Below are 19080 nucleotides of genomic sequence, written 5' to 3'. Positions count from 1 at the left end.
GGGGCCGGGGGTCATGTTTTCCGGGGTGTTTGTGCAGCACCTGGCGTAGCGGAGGGCCAGCTGTGCACAGCTGGCAAGGCACAAATAAGAGCAATCGTGGGCGGACACCGCCTCGTGGTTCTTGGAGGGGTTTGAATACAGCTGGGGGCTGGGGGAAGCCTTACTTTGGGGGGGGGGGGTTCCTTTGCCTTCTGGTTCCGGAGCTTTTAGGGTCACGTGCTCTAGCCGCCCTCCCTTTCTGCCCCCCCCCCCATCCCAAATTCTAGAGAGTGACCGTGCGGTTTTGTTTTACGTGCAAGCTGAGACTCAGAATTTCTGGAGCTCGAGTGGGGGGCAGAGGATGCTGCTGGAGGGCAGGCCTCAAAGATGCTCCTGGAAGGAGGAGAAAGAGGACCGAGCGGGGAAGGAGGCCAAGTCAGAGATGGCAGCAGCTCTGGAGAAAGGAGGGCCAGGAAAGCCGCCCAGTTTGAGTCTGATGCTCAGGGCATGCTGGGGAGCCAATGAGATGGGAGAGGACCCAGCTGCAGTAGCGGGAGGAAGGAGCTAGCTAGCATCAGAGGCCCCCGGATCTTGTGTGGGCCCCTGGATTCGTCCATCGCCCTGTGAGTGACCTACCTCTCCACCGTGGTGCAGCCGCACCTCGCACTGTGCCCGACTCCTCCAGGAATCCCAGCCCCCCTGGGCCACGCTCCTGTCTTGGGAGGCCAGTGGGGTTGGCCCCAAGGTGGATGGGGACCGTCCAGCCGGCCCGGTCGTCTCTCCTGGTTTCCCCAGGGAAGGAGGGGAGCGTGGGGATGGCGCGGTAGGAGACGGGGCAGAATTAGGCTTGGGTGCAGCTGGGGACCGGCCCCGGCGCGACCAGACACTCCGCTGCTTTCTGTAAGCGCAGCGGGGACAAGCGTCCCTTGGCCGCGCTGCAGAGTGCGACACACGCGCCGACCGCAGCGAGGAGTCGTGGCCGGTGTCTCGGTCGCAGGGGCTGGATCTCCCGCCGTGTCGTTTCCCCAGGGCGCCTGAGCTGCAGCGGAGCGGCGGCCGGGGAGCTGCTGGAGAAGCGATACCTGCAGAGCGTGCCGTGCGGGGCCCTGCCCGACAGCATCGAGAGGTGCTGCGTGTGTGCCGCCCGGGACGGGGCGGGCTCTGTGTCCCGGGAGGAGGAGGAAGGACCGGCGGAAACCTTCTGCAGGCTCCTGCACTTCCGGAGGTGAGCACCGACGCGCGGCTGCCCTCTTCCGAGCAGCACCCCAGGGGCTGGCTAGGGCTGTGATTTGGGAGGGCATGGGGGCTGCTATTGGCAGCAGCCCCTCCTCCCCCTGGGGGCTTTTGCTCTCTCCTGCAGCGCCTCCAAGCAGGGCATTTCTATCTGAGGGTAGAAGCGGGTGTTAAGCCTCCAAAGGGGACGCTGGGTTGGGATGGGAAGTTGCTAAACAAAGAGATCAGCAGGGCAGCCGAGTTATCTCCCTAGGGACGTGGGGAGTCCCATTGTTGGACATTTAACCCCAGACTGTGGAAGGCCCTGGAGGATCTGATATAGAGACCAGCCCTGCCTTTAGCTGGCCGCATCTTTGGGACAGGGCCTGCCTTTGTCTGTGTTGCCCAGAACCCACCACCATTGCTCCTGGTCTGTGCCTCGAGCTCCAACCTACCCGGGTCATACGAATAGCGGCCAGGCCATCTCGACTCCTCTGCGCCTCCGTCCCGCCGCTGCAGTCCTGTCCATCACCTCCTGCTCCTGCCAGCTGGCCTGGCTGTGCTGGTGAGAAAGAAACGGGCATAAAATGCCAGGCCAGGTAGCAAACGCTGAGGCTGAGGATGCTGCGCATCCCGGCAGCGAATGCTGATCTGCATCCGTGGACACCGTCAAAGCACGGTAGGGAAAGGGGGGCAGTGCCCCCTTTTATCTCTCCAATGGCACCCTCCCCACACACACACTTCTGTAGAGCCTTATACACCTGCCATCACCGGAGAGCTCCCAACTTCAAGCAGCCGAGGTTACTCGGTGTTTGGTTGGGAGCGTTTAGGGATGTTCCCCAGTCTGGCACCCTGGGGGCCTGCAAGAGAGCTTAAAAACTTTGCCTCTATGGCCCTGGTTACAAAAAACTTCCCCCCGGAATGACAGTGCACAGATTTTGGGGTGGTCGCTGTCACCATCAAATGATTTTTATCCCAAAATACCAGGGGCGAACCAGCGGGTACGCCAAAATCTTTTGCCCTAAAAGAGCTTGGAAAAAAAAAGAGAAAAACAAGCAGCAGTCTCTGGTAGCTGAACTCTCTGTTTGAGGCCTGCAGACAGACAGACAGACAGACCTCCAGTACCTTCCAGGACACAAGAGTCAAATCATCACCTTAAAAAAAGTGCTTTTTATTACAAAACAAAAGATAAACTTGAGAACGCAGACTGGGTGGTGAGACGATACAGAGCAACTAAGGAAAACAAAACACAGAGGAAAATCTCTGGGCACAATTCTGGATGGTAAATGGGGAGGGGAGGCAGAGAGTCATATAGCGCAGTTCAAACTGAACCACAAAATACAGAAAAATTACCCTGAACACGACTAGAGTCACTTTTTTCCCTTTCTTCTCTGTTCACTCCAGTTCCGTGTTCTGAATTCCTTGGAAGCCTGGTAGTCCTGCCTGGGTTGAAATCATTGTGTGTCAACTCCTAGTTTAACTCTCCCACACTAAGAAAGCAGGCAAGGAATCTAGATCCAATTCAAATTTCAGCTCTCTATCTCAGTTGGTTCTCCCTGGCCGACACCCTTGCTAGCTACCTTGGTTTAACCCCTTAGTCACCCGGTGCTGATCAGTGCTCCTCCTGTCCATTACAGGAGCCCTCTGGCCAAAACCAGAAGGGGTGCGGTTGGTACAGTCGGGGCTGCTGTGCTGTCTGAAGAGGCTGTAACTGGGGAAAGGGGGTGGCTTGCCAGCTGGTGTGCTAAACAGCACCATCAGATCTTTGAGTCAGCATGTTCGCTCCAACATGTAGCCTGATGCCAGCTCTGTTGTGGGACAGCGGGTGACTCTAAAAAGGACGTCGGGGTCCTGGCTGACAACGAGCTAAACGTGAACTCCCACAACCAGCTGTGAGCAGAAGGACCAGCACAGTCATTGGGCATGTTACCAGGGGAATGTCCAGTTGGCGTCAGGTCACTGTATCTCTGTCTTTGATGCTAGCACGGCCACTGGAATCCCGAGTCCTGTTCAGGGTTCCACAACTCAGGAGTGCTGATCAGTTGGAGAGAGGACTCAGGAAAGAGCCACGGGAAACGTTAACCAGGATGCTCCCCCTACGGCCCGTGGACCGTACGTGGCCTGCCAGAGCATTTCATAAGGCCTGTGGCTGGTTCACCGTGCCGTGCGAACGGCTGGGTCATTCACATTGCCTTGCTGTGTTTAGAACAGTCTGCTTTGCACCCGCGTGTGAACGGCTTGATTGTGATGTCCAGTATTATCCGTCTCACGACACAGATAGACAGATAATACTGGACATCACTATCAAGCTGACCTTCCAACAAGCTGACCTTCCAGTATAAATCAAGACCAGTGACTTGAAATCGTATTAAAAGACGTAGCATCTGTGTGGCCCCCGCAAGGTTGCGCTTAGAGTGAGGGGGCCCTGTTATGGGACCCACTGAAAGAAAGGCTCTCCAGTCACGCAGATCCAGATTTTACGGGGTTCTAGGCCTGGGCGTGGAAGCGAGACACATTTAGACTGGAGATAAGGGGCACGTTTTTAATCGAGAGGGTGATTAACCCTTGGAACACTTTGCTCGGCGCTGTGGTGGATTCTCCATCCCTGGGCATTTTAAAACCGATGCTTTGCTAATAGATTTGCTCTGGTTCAGTCCGGAGTTAATTCAGGGACGGTCTCTGGCCTGCATTAGGCCAGGCAGGGGAGCTCCTCAGGTTTGATCATCTCTGAGTCTGGGAAGTGTGGGTAGGGTTGCCAGGTGTCCGGTATTCAACCGGACAGTCCGGATTTTGGGCCCTCTGTCCGGTAAAAAATTCAGAAAATACCGGACATGTGCAATATCCAGTATTGTCTGGTTTTCCAGCTGGGTGCCTGACAGAAGCCTGGCGGGGGCGGGGGAGTGGCTGGGAGGGGGCGCGATTGGAGCTTGGAGCTTCTGGTTGCGTCTGACGTAGGAGTGACGCCTTGGGGAGGAGGGGAAGCCCCGTCCGTGCTCCTGAGCGCTGGTCAAGTGCATTGTGGAGCCGGAGCCGGACTCGCTCGCGCTTCGCCGGGACCACGTGCGGGATGGGCAGCGCCCTGGGATCTGCATGTGCCCGGGTCAGACCTGCTCCCCGCCGGCTGATTCTCTCCCCTCCCATTCCCCTCCCCCCCCCGGCCAGCCCCACTCCCCCCAACCCCTCCCGACCAGCCCTGCTTCCTGCCGGCCGGTTCTCCTCTCGATCTCCCCCGGCCAGCCCCACTCCCCATGACCAGCCCTGCGTCCCGCCAGCCGCCCCCCCATCTCCCCTGGCCAGCCCCGCTCCCCCCAACTCTCCCCCACCAGCCCTGCTTCCCGTCCCCCCTTCCTCCCGGCCAGCCCCGCTCCCCCCAACTCTTCCCCACCAGCCCTGCTTCCCGTCCCCCCTTCCTCCCGGCCAGCCCCGCTCCCCCCAACTCTCCCCCACCAGCCCTGCTTCCCGTCCCCCCTCCTCCCGGCCAGCCCCACTCCCCCCAACTCTCCTCACCAGCCCTGCTTCCCGTCCCCCCCCTTTCTCCCGGCCAGCCCTGCTCCCCCCAACTCTCCCCCACCAGCCCTGCTACCCGTCCCCCCCCTTCCTCCTGGCCAGCCCCGCTCCCCCCAACTCTCCTCCACCAGCCCTGCTACCCATCCCCCCCCATTCCTCCCGGCCAGCCCCACTTCCCTCCCAGCCGGTCCCTTCCCATCAAGTGTGTCCGGTATTTTTTCCGAAGCTACCTGGTAACCCTAAGTGTGGGTTGAGCTTACGGGAGCATTAGCCCTTCAGGGAACCTGGCTGGGGAACGCCACGGCCTCCTTCCGGCCCCAGGTCGCTGACCCCCTTGGCTGCATCGGGGCTCGCCCCCCCCAGTAGCTCTCTGTGACCATGGCTGAGCTCTCTCCGTGCTGCTTCTAGGCTGGCGCTGCGGGACAGTGGCGAGCTGAGCGTGGACGGGTTTTCCACGCTGGACGAAGCCGAGGGCGAGAGCTTGTGCCTGAGGATCTCCAGCCGGGAGAGGAGGGACAAGGACGTCGGCACCAGCCTCGGCCTGGCCAAGTATCTCCTCTCTGTCCTGGGCGACCAGTTCTGTGAGGCCATCAGGCGCGACAAAGAGGCCAGGCTGTGGGCCCAGGGGGAAAGTAAAAGTGAGTCGGACGCCCCGGGGCTGGGCGCAGGAGATGCTGGCGTGGGACACGGCGGGGTTGGGTTCCACGTGGGCTCGACGCTCCCTTGCCTGGGGTCACCATTCACGCCCCACACGTGTGAAACATAAGCTGGGAATCGTGATTTTTGTTGCACGGAGCCCCCGCTGGGCTTGAGTCTCCCGTGCGAGAGCAGGGGCTGGGTCCTGGAGCGGGGGGCCGGCGGCTGAAGGTGTTTGTTCCCTCGCAGGGGTAGCAGCCTGGCGGCGAGGGAAAGGCAGCCTGCAGGCCTGCGATGTCTGCCACCGCGGCCTCTTCAACGCCCACTGGAGCTGCTCCAGCTGCGGGTTCCAGCTGTGCCCAGCATGCTACCGGACTGAGAGAGAGCGAGCCAGCCCAGGTACTTGGCCCAGCAGCGGGGAGTGAATTTGGGGGGAGGGGGAGCAGGCTTGAGTCGGCTATGGCCATTCAAGCCATTCGTAAGAACAGGGGGGCCACCAAATGAAATGAATCGGTAGCAGGTTTAAAGCAAACAAAAGGAAGTTGTTCTTCACACGACACACTGTTAACCTGTGGAACTCCTTGCCAGAGGATGTTGTGAATGCCAGGACTTTAACAGGGTTCAAAAAACGAACAAACTAACAAAGAAAACCAACAACTAGATAAATTCATGGAGGTTCGGTCCATCAATACTTATTAGCCAGGAGGGGTAGGGACGGTGCCCCTAGCCTCTGTTTGTCAAAGGCTGGGAATGGGCGACGGGAAGGATCACTGGATGATTCCCTGTTCTGTTCACTCCCTCTGGGGCATCTGGCCACTGTCGGACGACAGGATGTGGGGCTCGACGGACCTTTGGTCAGACTCAATCTGGCCGCTCTTCTGTTCTTATGAAAGCATTTAGCACATTGTACGGTAGCTCACCAGAGACGCTCCCAACTCAGGCAGCCGAGGGTGCAAGGTGAGCCGGTATGTGATTGCCAACCCGAATGTGCCAATAGGCCCTGTATATAATGGACTGGGGTAGCCCCCCAGATCCAAACGTTGGGGAGGGGGCTCCCATTATCAGCCTGTTTGCCCCGCGACCCTGGCATGGCTCTGGGTACGGACAAGCCCTTAGGCTACCAGTGGGGAGATTAAATCTTTACTGGGCGGGCAGAGGGCCCAAGCTGCCCAGCTTGTAACTGGATTTCAGCCTCCCCCTCATCCAGGGTCTGAGTTGGGAGCCGTCTCGAAATTCCCCGGCTGAAGAGTTTCAGGGGGGCTGGGGCGAGGGGCGGGGCAGTTAGCCAGCTCTCGGCAGTGCCTGGAGCCGGGTGGTTTCTCTCTCTAGCCCGGCCAGAGGAGTCCGCGCCGTCGGCCAGGTGTGCCCAAGGGCAGGGCCATGGCATCCTGTCCCTCGTCCCCGCACAGTTCATCCCCACCCATGGTGAGTTGCCCCCCGGCGCGTCCCCGGGCAGGCTTATGGCGGGAGAAGCTGGAGTGGAGAGACCGAGGCAGGCTCCTCACTCCTGTGCTTCCTGCTCGGTACAGGACATGGGAAAGGAGCCATCTCATCAAATGCTCCTTGCACTGTTCCCTGCAGCCTCCCTCCCCCCGCCCCTGCCTGCACTGCCACCCTGCTCCCTGCAGCGCCTCCTGCTGGGGGAGGCTGGGGCTGCAGTAGCTGGGCACTGCCCCCCCCCCAGTCAATACTCCCACCCTGTTCCCTGCAGCGCCTCCTGCTGGGGGAGGCTGGGGCTGCAGTAGCTGGGCACTCCCCCCCCAGTCAATACTCCCACCCTGCTCCCTGCAGCGCCTCCTGCTGGGGGAGGCTGGGGCTGCAGTAGCTGGGCACTCTCCCCCAGTCAATACTCCCACCCTGCTCCCTGCAGTGCCTCCTGCTGGGGGAGGCTGGGGCTGCAGTAGCTGGGCACTCCCCCCTCCCCCAGTCAATACTCCCACCCTGTTCCCTGCAGCGCCTCCTGCTGGGGGAGGCTGGGGCTGCAGTAGCTGGGCACTCCCCCCCCAGTCAATACTCCCACCCTGTTCCCTGCAGCGCCTCCTGCTGGGGGAGGCTGGGGCTGCAGTAGCTGGGCACTTCCCCCCCAGTCAATACTCCCACCCTGCTCCCTGCAGTGCCTCCTGCTGGGGGAGGCTGGGGCTGCAGTAGCTGGGCACTCCCCCCCCCCCAGTCAATACTCCCACCCTGATCCCTGCAGTGCCTCCTGCTGGGGGCGGCTGGAGCTGCAGCCCCACGGCTGTCCTGCAGACCGAGCTCCCGCCCCCTCCCTGGCCCCGGTGCCTGGGTGCGGATCCCCTGTGGCGCTTTGCACTGGGCCCGCCAGGGAGGGAGCTGCGTTGCCCAGCCGGGCCGTCTCCTCTCAGTCCTGCCGCCGCCTCTCACCCGTCTCCATCCTCCCCCCAGTCCTGGCCGAGCTCTGGCAGCGGATGCACGAAGTCCGGGTGAAGTTTGACATCGACTCGCGCTGCCCCTGCCGAGTGAGCGTCTTGAGCAAGAGCCTGACGGACGACGCGGGGGGCGGGCAGGTATGGGGGGGGGAAAGCAGCCAGAGTGGGGCCTGTTGGGACAGAATGGGGGGGCAGGGAGATCGGGGGGGGGATGAAAAAGGAGCTGGCTGAGCAGGACACACCCGGCTTGGCATTGACCGGGGGGCGGGGGGCTGGGAGCAGGCCCAGGCGGCAGGGGGGTATCCCTCGAAACTCGGGGCCCCTGGCACGCACGGGGGAGCAGCAGTGTGAGGGTTGCTATGGCTGGGGGTCTGGATCTCTCTCCTGGACAGGTCCCCCCAACAGGGCTGCTCTGGTCTCTGAGAGAAAGGGGCAGCCCCCGATCACAGACCCCCGCCTGCCGTGCTCCGTGGTGTCGCTGCCTTGACTCACAGCTCGATGCCGGGGGGGATGGCGCCCGGGGGCCCCCTTCCCTGGGAGGCAGCCTCGGGGGGGCAGGGCGGGAGATGGTCCTGTGTAGGGCGCCCCCATGGACCCCTCCCTCTGGCTGTTTCAGAAGGAGGGGACGGGGACCAAGACGCCTTCGCTCCGACCTGCCACCAACGGAGAAGCCGACGGGTGGAGGGCGGTCAAGGAAGGTAGGTCTGGTGCCCGCATCGCTGGACTCGGGCACTCGGTGCGGCCGGGAGCCAACCCGCCCTCCTCTGTGGCCCCTGGGAGACGGTGAGGGGGCGGCAGGCTCGTGGGCCGTGGCACCCCGGGGGGAGAGACGACCCTGGGTGTTCCCCAGGGCACACGGGAAGGGGTAGGGCTTGGGAGGGAGGGGAGCTGAGGGCAGGACAGTGGTGCATTGTCAGGGCTCTAGGGGCAGGGCAGCGAGGGGAGCCCGGGGTGGAATGGGGCCTGCTCTGTGCCGGGGGGGGGCATCGGGGGCTTGCGGCTCTACCCCTGTGGGATACCCAGCTCAGAGTCCCCCGGGGCGAGGACTTCAGCGTCGTGTCCCTCCAACCCCCCGCAGAAAGCCCAGACGCGGGCCACCCGTCCGGCGAGCCGGGCCCCAAGGGCGCAGTGCCGACCGCCACGCTCTGCGAGCTGCTGACCTCCACGGCCGTCCGGCTGTGCTTGGGCCAGAACGGCGTCCGCATGGCCTTCGCGCCCGTCGCCCCCGCCTTGCCCAGCGTGAGTACAGGCCGCTGCCGGGCCCTCTCGGGTCCGTAAGGGCGTGAAACCTTAACTGGGAATCAGCGGGGGCTGGAGCAGGCGGGCAGGGGGCCCGCCATGGACATGGGCCGTTCTCATCCGGAGCCTATGGGGCGCCACGCAGGCAGGGGCTGGGGGCTGCTACAGTCGGACTAGACCGGTCCCCATCCTGGATCCCACTGAGCTAACCGGTTAGACGTGAGGCTGGCCTAATGTTTACCCAGTTCACTGGTTCCCTGGGATTGCACGCCCCTAGTTCTCAGAGACGCTGGGGGTCCCCTCCCGCGTCCGAGCCCCAGACCTGAGCTCTGCAACTCAGGCCGCACAATGAGGGGCAGGCGGGGGGCTGGATTCAGCTCCAATCCCAGCTCCGACTTGCCTGCCCCAGATGCACGACCCCAGGCCACCGAGGCTGCGCCGCGCGGCGAGACGGGCTCCGACGGGGCTTTGCTCGCTCCGGGGGGCAGCCGGCAGAGTCTGCTCGCACCTGAGCCGGCACAAAAGGCCGCAAAGGGAGGGAGCTGTGTGACGGCGCGTTGGGGGTCCCCCGTCTCCTGCACCCCGAAATGGCACAAACAGACTGCACCAGCCAGTGGAATAGAGGAAGTTTATTGCCTCTCCAGGATACAGCACAGCACAGATGGAATCTGGTCACAGAGCTGGGCTAGGATGCCTCAGGCCCCCTTGAGATGGGGGAGACTGGGCCCCTAAACTCCAGCCCCTTTCCCTAGGCTGTCTCCTCCATGCTCCCAGACAGCCACTAAACTCACTCTCCTCCAGCCCTGCCCCCCAGCCAGGGCAGCATCCACCTTCCTTTGTTCCTCTCCATGGGGGGTGTCTGGCCATACTGGTTTGCATAGTGACTCATCCTGTTTTGCTGGGTCGTGGTACCCACGGCAGCCAGTGGGGGTTACCCCAGAGCCAGCAGCATAGAAACCAGCCAGGTACCCCCACTACGTCACAGCCTGCCTTTGGGGGAGGCCCCTCACTCCTCTTCCTCCCCAGCCCCCGGGAAAGGGGGATTGGGGCAGGAAGGGCGTGGGGGAGACGCTGGGCTTTCAGCCTTTGCCCTCGCAGGACGACCGGCTCACCAACATCCTGGACAGCATCATCGCGCAGGTGGTGGAGCGGAAGATCCAGGCGGAACAGGAGCTGAGGAGCCCGGGCCCCCCTGAACTGCCGGTCTGCCACTCCCTCCTGGCCCCGGGGGGGCTCCTCTGGCTGCACGACCCGGCCCACTCCCACAACTACACGCTGTTCCCGCAGCACTGGGCGCAGGGCCAGGTGGGGACGCAACGCCAGCCCCTGTCTGCTCGGTCCCGGCCCAGCCCCCCGTGCGCCAGGGTCCCACCGTGCCGCGGGCTTGTTCTAGGGGGCAGGGGCTTGGTCCGCTCCTCCACCAGGGCAGCTTTCGGAGGGTCCCCTGTGGGAGGGCTGGGAGCAAGCTTGTCACCCCCCACATTCCATTCTGCCCCCCTCCTGTCTCCCCGGGGTGACCTCTCCTGCACACTCTCCAGGCATGCTCCAGCTGGTAACCCTGTGCTGCCCCCCCCCGCAGCCTGTCTTGGTTTCAGGGCTGCAGAAGACGCTGCAGGGAAGCCTGTGGGAGCCGGAGTCCTTCTGCCGTGAGCAGCAGGGACGGGAGGTGCAGGCGGTGACCCTGCGGAGTCAGCCGGGCCAGACCAGGATCAGCAGCCAGGACTTCTGGGACGGCTTTGCCTCCGGTGCCCGTAAGTGGCCGGGCGCCTGCCGGGGGGGGGGGGCAAGACCAGGAGCAACGAGGGGCTGGCGGGGCGCAGGGACGGCCGCACCGCAGCTTGGTGGCTCGTGAGAAAGGACAGGGCTGGGTGTCAGCCCGGTGCCTGGTAGACACAAGCCCACGTCACACACCCAGCTCTGGGGGCTCCCCTCCTTGATGGCCACCACAGAGGGGTCCAGGACTGACTCCCCTTGAAAGGGTCCCTTCCGGGCTGGGATGTGGCCGGTGGTGCACGAGTTTCCAGTCTCCAGCGCATGAGGGGAGAGAGGGGCGGATCTGGCTCCTTTCTGCAGCCCTAGAGCCCGGCTGAGTGTAAAAAGGCACCAGGAAACCCCGGTTCTTTATTACCCCTTCCCCCGTGCAGAGAGGAGAGACCCAGGCAAAACACAGGGCCTGGGCCGAGCACGGGGGGCTGCCTGCCCTGTGCCCTGGGCGAGCGTGGCCCCGGCTGCATGTGCAGGGGCGTTCGCCTGACGCTTGCCCCATCCCGGTGCCTGGAGCTACAGTAAGAATCAAGCTGGGGGAACCAGACAGGGTTGGGCTCTGCCAGGAGACACCGTGCTCCCCCCAGCCTGCCAACGCGGGAGACCCCGGGGGCTGTAAGACTCTGCTCTTCCCTTCTCTGCAGAACGCCTGGAGACAGAGAGCGGCGGGGGCCGGCCGCTCAAGCTGGAGAGCGGCTTTGGGGACATGCCAGCAGGCAGGTATGTGTACGGGGGGGGGGGGGCAGAGAGAAAGTTCCCCACTCGCCGGTGTCTGTCTCCACGCTGGCTCGCCCGTCCCTGCGTCTGCCTGTTTCCCCACTCGCCGGTGTCTGTCTCCACGCTGGCTCGCCCGTCCTCGCGTCCGCCTGTTTCCCCACTCGCCGGTGTCTGCCTCCACGCTGGCTCGCCCGTCCCCGCGTCCGCCTGTTTCCCCACTCGCCGGTGTCTGTCTCCACGCTGGCTCGCCCGTCCCCGCATCCGCCTGTTTCCCCACTCGCCGGTGTCTGTCTCCACGCTGGCTCGCCCGTCCCTGCGTCCGCCTGTCTCCCTTTTCACCTGGGCCCATCCTTGCCTCTGCATCCACTGCCTTCCCTCATCTCCTCCCCGCTTGGCAGACCTAGGACCCAACACTGCTTCTGCCCTTTGCGATCACTGTACGTATCGCTTCCCGTCTGAGGACTTCCACGCTGCTGAGGGACATTGACCAACCTGGGTAACCATCCTCTGATGCTGGCAATGAACATCCCCCGCATTTCAGATAGGGAAACTGAGGCATAGAGAGAGAGTTGGTGGAAGAGCTGGGAATCGCATTCCCAGCCCCTCCCTGCTCCAACCACTAGAATCCATTGCCCTTCTTGAGGTGAGAATGGAGCCCAGGAACCCCATCTCGACAGTCCCCTCCTTGGATCATTCGAACCGCGGCCTAAATGCCTGGGCGTCACAAACCGTCCGCTGGTTTCCCTCCCGTGGCTGGGGGCATCCCAAGTCCTGCCCGTGGCAGAGCCGAAGGCAGGGCCTGAAACAATGAAAGGACAAACCCCAAGGGTCTTGGTGCGTTCCACGCCCTCCTGGCTGACGTGGGTGTGCCACCCGGCCAGCCACAGAGCCCGGCTCATCCAGGCAGGCTCGGCCAGCTCTGTGGCTGTGTCAGATCTGTCCCGCACCTCGCTCGCCCGCGCGAATCCAGGCATAGGCATGCACATCACATTTCATTAGGGGTGTGCACCCGGAGAATATTTTTTTTAAGGCGAACATTTATTGAATACACAATCATAAAGGACATTATTTTTATTCATCAGACAAACTCAAGAAACTAAAACTTAACTAAACTTAAGTTTTTTACAATGAACAACTAAACTTTACTTAAAAGAGCAAAGCATGCGATTAAATTAAAACGCAAAGCCACTTTTTTTTGAGACATTAGGGTGTGCCTGGGCACACCCGGCACACCCCCTGCCCACGCCTATGAATCCAGGTGCGTCCCATTGCAGTTAGTGGTGTCTCCGTGGGTTAACTTGGAAAAGAAAATCCGGCCTGTGATTGTGGGTCGTACCATTTTCCACTGCTCTAAACCCCAGGTCCACTCGCTGCACCCACATGCCCTGGGGTGGGGGGGAGTTTCTTATCTTGGGTTAGCCAACGTGGGCCCAGGAGCAGGGAAGACCTTGCACATTGGGTTAGCGGCTCAAGATCAACCCCAGATCCGCCCCTAGGCTTCAGCAGGGGCTGAGCTGCTGTGTTTTCCCGGCTGGTTTAACTCAAGCTAGCTAGCCCCGGTAAGGCGGTGGGGCAGGAACGGGGCTCCTGCCCTTTGGCCTTGCGTGCCCTGTGCGTGCCCAGGCATGCCACACAGAGGACACCTCTGTGCACAGAATCTTGCTGTGGGGTCACGCTGGCAGGCCGGGGTGGCCTGGCTGGAATTGGAGTCCCTGAAGGAAACACCCGGCGAAGCTGCGTTAAGAATGTCCTTGCCATGTAACATAGTAGGGCTGCGTGAGATTTCTTCCGGGCCGGCTGCCTTCACAACATCATCTGGCAAGGAGTTCCACAGGTTGACTGCATTGGCTGAAGAAAAACTCCCTTTTGCTTGTTTTAAACCTGCTAGCTATTCATTTTGTTCGGTGACCCCCTGGTTCTTATGTTATGGGAACAAGAAAATAACTTTTCCTTATTCCCTTGCTCTATTCCTATCATGATTTTATAGAATTCTTGGGAAGGAAGTCCTTTTTTGGCCCCAGTCCTCCCTCCCCAATACCTGTTCCTGCAGGAGAGAGACTGAACGCCCAGGGCTGGCCCTCGGCTGGGCAAATCCCAGCAGAACAAGCCGGGGGCCTCAGAGGGGAGAGAGTCTGAACACGTCACTGGGGAGTTCCATGACTTCTCCTCTCCCGCAGGGCTGAAAACCTCTATGCCAGTCTGCCGCTGCTGGAATACTGCGGGCTGGACGGGAAGTTGAACTTAGCCTCGTACCTGCCGGGCGGCTGTGGTGGACAGTGGCTGAGCCCCCAGATCTGCGCCGCCTACGGTTGGTCCTGTTTGCCGCTTGCATTTCGAACGCCTGCTTGCATGCGGGCTGCCCGGGGGTCGCCAGGCAGGGCGAGCCGTGTCAGCGTCCCCTGAGAGGTGGGGAAACTGAGGCAGGCGCTTGGCCAAGGCCCCATGGACCTGGTGGAAAATAGGACCCAGGAATCCTGACTGTTAGTCCTGTGCCTTATCCTCTCTGCCTCGCTTTGATGCCTGTGTATTTACAAGAGGCTGCTGGCCTCAGACAGAGTCAATAGCTCTGCTTGGGTTCTTTTGTGGGGAGTTATGATATTCTCAGTACCGTCTATTACGCACGTTACGGTAGTGCCTAGAGACCCCAGCTGGACCTAGGTGCGGTATTCACGTGGGCCTGCTGGCGTTCTCCTTTTGGAAACAGCAGGGACTGGAAAGCAGCCTCTTCCGGCTCCGCTGAGGGGGCTGGCAGGCCCGTGCGTGAACGGAGCTGAATTCTCACAAGACATTTGCTCCGGCTTCCCAGGGGTGGCTCCTGAGGACAGGACCGTTGGGACCAAAAACCTGACCGTGGAGACGACAGATTCAATCAGCGTCTTGGTGCACGTCGGGGCGTACCCGCTGGACGGGCACAGTGCCCAGAAAGGTAGGGCGCAAGGCAATGTTCCCTCTAATCATTTCCACCCGTGTACGGATTTTTACCCTCCATGTGCAGAATAAAATATTTCTGTGCACCGAGGCCTCTGCGAATGTGCACCACCACTAGAAACACAAAACCGAGCTGTGGGCACTCTGCTAATCAGCTGGGCAACATTGGACTCTCTCCTAGTGCCCAAGTGCTCAGAGACTGCTGGTGCTAGGAGCTGACTGGGCTCGGATTGTGAGCAAACTACCCAGCCTAATAGCCCCTCCCTTTGTGCCACAGAGATTCTGCAGTGGGTGGAAGAGGATGCGGTTGATGAAATCCTTAAGGAGCGGCTTTGGGACGCTAGGAACCGAGCCGGAGCCCTGTGGCACATCTTCCGAGCGGAGGATGCTGATTGCATCAAGGAGTTCTTACAGAAGGTGAGTGATAGGTGTGGTCGCCTCTTCCCAAAAAAGATCTTTTAGTAGTGGGAAAGGTTCAGAAAATGGTGAAGGGTTTGGAACTGGAGCCATATGAAGAGCGATTAAAAAGAGGGGGACTTTTCAGCTTAGAAAAGAGGAGACTAAGGGGGGATGTGACAGAGCTCTATAAAATCATGATAGGAATGGAGCAAGGGAATAAGGAAAAGTTATTTTCTTGTTCCCATAACATAAGAACTAGGGGGTCACCGAACAAAATGAATAGGTAGCAGGTTTAAGACAAGCAAAAGGAAGTTTTTCTTCAGCTAATGCGGTCAACCTGTGGAACTCCTTGCCAGATGATGTTGTGAAGGCCAAGACTTTAACAGTGTTCAAAAAAGAGCTAGATAAATGCATGGGGGTTAGGTCTGTGGCGTAGTGAGGGTGTCTTGCTGGTTGCTGGGCTTGGGCAGTCGGCTGTGGGTGACCTCCACTGGCGGCTGTTTGGAGCACGGCCCAGCAGGACAGAGGATGAGTCACTAGGCAAGGGGCTCCCAACCTGTCTGACAGGTCGCCTCCCAGGGAGAGAGACAAAGGGAGGAAGGCGGGGTCCAACCCCTGGTGGGGGGCAGGGCTGGAAGAGAGTTTACTTTCTGTCTGGGAAGCAGGAGAGAAGGGGGCTGGCATTGTAGGGCCCAGCGACCCCCCATCTCAAGGGGGGGCCCTGAGGCCTCCTAGCCCCAGTTCCTGGAACCAGATTCCATCTGTGCTGTATCCTGGAGAAGCAATAAACTCCCCCTGTTCTACTGGCTGGCGGAGTCTGTTCGTGCCCCTACGGGGGTGCAGGAGTGGGGGAAACCCCAACGTGCCGTCACAGGGTCCATCAATGGCTGTTAGCCAGGATGGGCAGGGAGGGTTCCTGGCCTCTTGTTTGTCAGAGGCTGGGAAGGGGTGACAGGGGAGGGACCACTGGATGAGTCCCTGTTCTGTTCACTCCCTCTGGGGCATTGGCCACTGTGGGCAGACAGGACACTGGGCTAGATGGACCTTTGGGCTGACCCAGTCTGGCCACGCTGATGACCCTCGCGGGGGGCTGGGCCCAGAGTCCATTCCCAGAGGGTTTCTGAAATCTGTTCTTAGCACTGCACCCAGGATCTAGTGGGCACGTGCCCCGCCCAGCCCTGAGGTCTCTCAGCTGAGACCTGCCACACTCATCTCATGTCAGCTGCCCCCTTTCCCCTGGCAGGTGTGTAAAGCCTCAGGGCAGGACGGGGGAGAGCAGCTGGATCCGAGCGGCCGTGGGAGCTGCTACCTGGACGCGTCTCTGCGCCGGAGGCTGCGGGAGGAGTGTGGTGTGAGCGGCTGGACCCTGCTCCAGTTCCTGGGCGATGCCGTGCTGGTGCCGACGGGTGCGCCCCACCAGGTCAGGAGCCCAGCTCTGGTGCACGTTAGCCCTTGCCAACGGGCTGGGGATCGGGTGCTGCCCCCTTTGACCCTAGCCAGGGGGTCCTCTAGGAACATCTTGCATGTCTCGCCAGGAGTGCGCCAAGCACGTGACAAAGCGTCATTATCGCCGTTTGGCAGTTGGGGAAACTGAGGCACGGCGCGTGACAGCGACTTGCCCGAGGTCACCCAGCAACAGCGTTGGGAGTTGAACCCCAGTCTCCTAAGTCCCAGGACCTTATCCCCTGGGCCGTGCAACCTCCTAGGATGCCTTTTATCCATGCATTAATCAGCAAGCGCAAGGAAGCACCTTTCCCCTGCCTGGACACCCGCTCTCTCCTCCGGCAGGATGGGGCCTTCCCCTTCTGATGCTTCCCCTGTGGCTCCCTCATACGATCTCCCCCCCCCCCCCCCCGGCAGGTGCAGAGCCTCAGCAGCATCATCAGCGTCACACAGCGATTCCTGTCGCCAGAGAACGCCGCCCGCTCGGCCCGGCTCGCGGCCACGGACCCTGCCGGCATTGCACAGAGACTTCATGCACAGGTCAGGGGCTAACCTCCCCGCACAACCCCTCCCATCTCTCACAGGGGGGTGCCTGGCTCTGCTGGGTAGGGTCAGGAATAACTGTCCGAGCAGCTGTCTCAAGCTAAGCAGAATCCAGCCCGGTCAGCATGTGAATGGCAGAGACCAGCTGTTGGCGATTCGCTCTGAATCCAGGGTTCTAGGGGCCTACCAGGGTGCTGAAAACAGAGAGGGCCGGCCTGAGATACCAATGTGATTTTTGCAGGAGTCCAACTATGAACCTGGCCTCTGGCATGTCCAATGGGGTTACAACACTCTGCTTCCTTCCAACCCCCCCCGGCAGTTTCAGGTGTAAATGGGGTTGCTCTTTGCTTCCTGTTGTGCCGCGCTGATGTCCGTCAGTGGTTGTGTTCTGCCCCAGAGCTGGCTGCATTTTGGTCTGAGGCAAAGCAGCGTCTCTGATCGTGCCTGGCTTGGCTCTGGTGTGGGTCCGTCGATTTCAGCTCCGCTCCTCCTGCTTCCCACGGCCGGGAGTGGAGGGAGAGTCGGGCCCGTTGCAGGCAAAGTGCCGCAGGGTGCTTCGAGCTGCCGTGCTCGATAGAAATGGAAGGGGTGATGGGGATGCCCCAAGGAGCGTGTGCACCAGTGTCTGAACCCCCCTTCTCTTGCAGATGGACAGCCTGGTGTACGGTGCTGTGCGGGAGGCAGTGGGAACCCTGCAGGGTTACAATTAAGGCGCTAGCAGACGTGCAGCGCGGAAAGCCAGGCTGGCTTCGGACCAGGGCTCCAGGAGACAGAAGTGAGGCGAAGGGGGCTCAGGATTCCTGGGGAGCCACAGCTGCCCGTCGGGACGGGGAGTGGCTCTTTGGTGCTGGCTCAGACAGGCCGGGGCTGTCGGGCTGACGTGACCAGAGCGCGGGGTCCGAAGAGGAAGGTCTCCCGGACAACACGGAGCCCAAGCACGCTCGGGCCCCGCTGCTGCCTGGAGCACCGGGAAGGGCAGCAGCTGTGACGTGAGCAGGCAGGGCGGGATGAGCCGCCTGTGAGCCCGTCCTGGGCCGTGGCCCCCGGCATGTTCCACGCGGCCCCGGCCCGGAGCCCTCGGCGGATCGGACAGCCTGCCAGCTGCGTGGGGGTCCCTGGCCGCCATTCTGCACTGAGCGCTCATCCGGCAGGGCCCGGCTCGCCGGACGTCACCCCGGTGCTCGCTCCGACGGCGCCCGCCCACCCCGGCGTTGTCACGTTTGGTGCTTCCTTCGGTGATGTCACGCCCCAGGGCTCGTGCTGCAGCAGGGACGCTGGCAGGGCGCCGTCCCCGCAGACGCTCTCAGGGGGGCCACGGGGCACCAAGGAAATAAACGGCTGAGACGAGTCTCTGCGGAGACACGGCCGCCGTCACGTGCAGAGTCCGTGTCTGTTGAATTCTCTCTCCCGCTCTCCCCTTTGCAGGTGGCTTGGGGCAGGGCAGGAGGGGCGGGGGTCTAACCATGGGCACTGGATCCGAGCCAGCAGCCAGCAACGCTTGAGACCCAGATCTCGCTCGGCCTTCCCCACCTCTCCCTGGTCCCCGCTGCCGGCTGCCTGAGAATCCACACCATGGCTGGGCATTAAAACTGGGGCAGTGGGTATCCTGGGCCCTGCCAGTGTGGGAAGCTTGGTTAGGGGGGTAGTGAGCTGTGGGAGGGGGGCGTTTCTGAGGGGTTTGTCTATTGGGAGCAGCCCCCCACTCTTCCAGCTGGCCCCCCGGATTCTCTCTCCAGGCCCGGGAGATCCCAGCAGGCAGACTGGCGTGACCCCTTTCCGATCTCACCGGGGGCTGCAGGAGGTGACCCCGCAGCCCTCTGGTTTATTCCGCTCTCCTGCCTGCGCCCCTCCGGGCTGCGCTCTCATTGCTGGGCACGGGGGCTGAGCGAGCTAAGTGGGGTGAGATCGGGCAGCAGCCGCCCAGCCTGCTGGACGGGTGGTCCCTCCCCGCAGGCGTAACAAAGGCAGGAGGCGGGGGCTCACGCCCTCGGATGTCACCGCCCAAGGAGAGCACATATCTGGGCTCTCCCTGGAGCTTGGGGACCAGAGCGGAAATGGGGCAAGGCCTGGAGTCCCCAGGCGGCTGTGGCTTGGGGGTACGTTTGCCCCAGTCCATTATTACAAGGGACGTCCCTTATTTTTCATCTCTGGACGACACGCTCGGGTTGCGGAGCGCTGCTCCAAGCAGCGAGATACCCCGGGAAGCGTGGTGCTGCTCATAACAATGATTGATCCTCAGAGGAAGGGTGGGGCAGGGTGCTAAGAAACCAATCCCTTCATTTTGAATTGCAAAGTTGGCGACCCTGCTTGAGGTGGGAAGCTGCAC

The 19080-nt window shown here is 61.6% G+C and overlaps 1 protein-coding gene across 6 annotated transcripts in view; it reads left to right on the top strand.

The window, feature by feature from the left end:
* Positions 1–18128, top strand: part of HR (HR lysine demethylase and nuclear receptor corepressor) — a 54082-nt gene extending 35954 nt beyond the window's left edge. For 5 of the 6 annotated variants that reach the window (XM_089773745.1, XM_089773744.1, XM_089773746.1 and 2 more), the window contains 16 exons: positions 1009–1204; positions 5107–5336; positions 5584–5733; positions 6664–6759; positions 7738–7859; positions 8338–8419; positions 8800–8960; positions 10059–10265; positions 10540–10711; positions 11369–11444; positions 13619–13749; positions 14248–14367; positions 14647–14786; positions 16012–16188; positions 16629–16751; positions 17402–18128. In XM_089773745.1, the coding sequence (XP_089629871.1) occupies positions 1009–1204; positions 5107–5336; positions 5584–5733; positions 6664–6759; positions 7738–7859; positions 8338–8419; positions 8800–8960; positions 10059–10265; positions 10540–10711; positions 11369–11444; positions 13619–13749; positions 14248–14367; positions 14647–14786; positions 16012–16188; positions 16629–16751; positions 17402–17464 (2246 nt within the window). In that variant the 3' untranslated portion in view covers positions 17465–18128. The remainder of the gene's footprint in view (positions 1–1008; positions 1205–5106; positions 5337–5583; positions 5734–6663; positions 6760–7737; positions 7860–8337; positions 8420–8799; positions 8961–10058; positions 10266–10539; positions 10712–11368; positions 11445–13618; positions 13750–14247; positions 14368–14646; positions 14787–16011; positions 16189–16628; positions 16752–17401) is intronic. The other variant, XM_089773749.1, reaches the window with a different exon arrangement.
* Positions 18129–19080: the final 952 nt, after the last annotated feature.

This window comes from Pelodiscus sinensis, chromosome 28 (assembly GCF_052426305.1).
Source record: "Pelodiscus sinensis isolate ZL-2025 chromosome 28, ASM5242630v1, whole genome shotgun sequence".
In the NCBI taxonomy this organism is placed as follows: Eukaryota; Metazoa; Chordata; order Testudines; family Trionychidae; genus Pelodiscus; species Pelodiscus sinensis.
The sequence above is the reverse complement of the archived record's forward strand: the minus strand, read 5'-3'. Positions and strand labels throughout refer to the sequence as shown.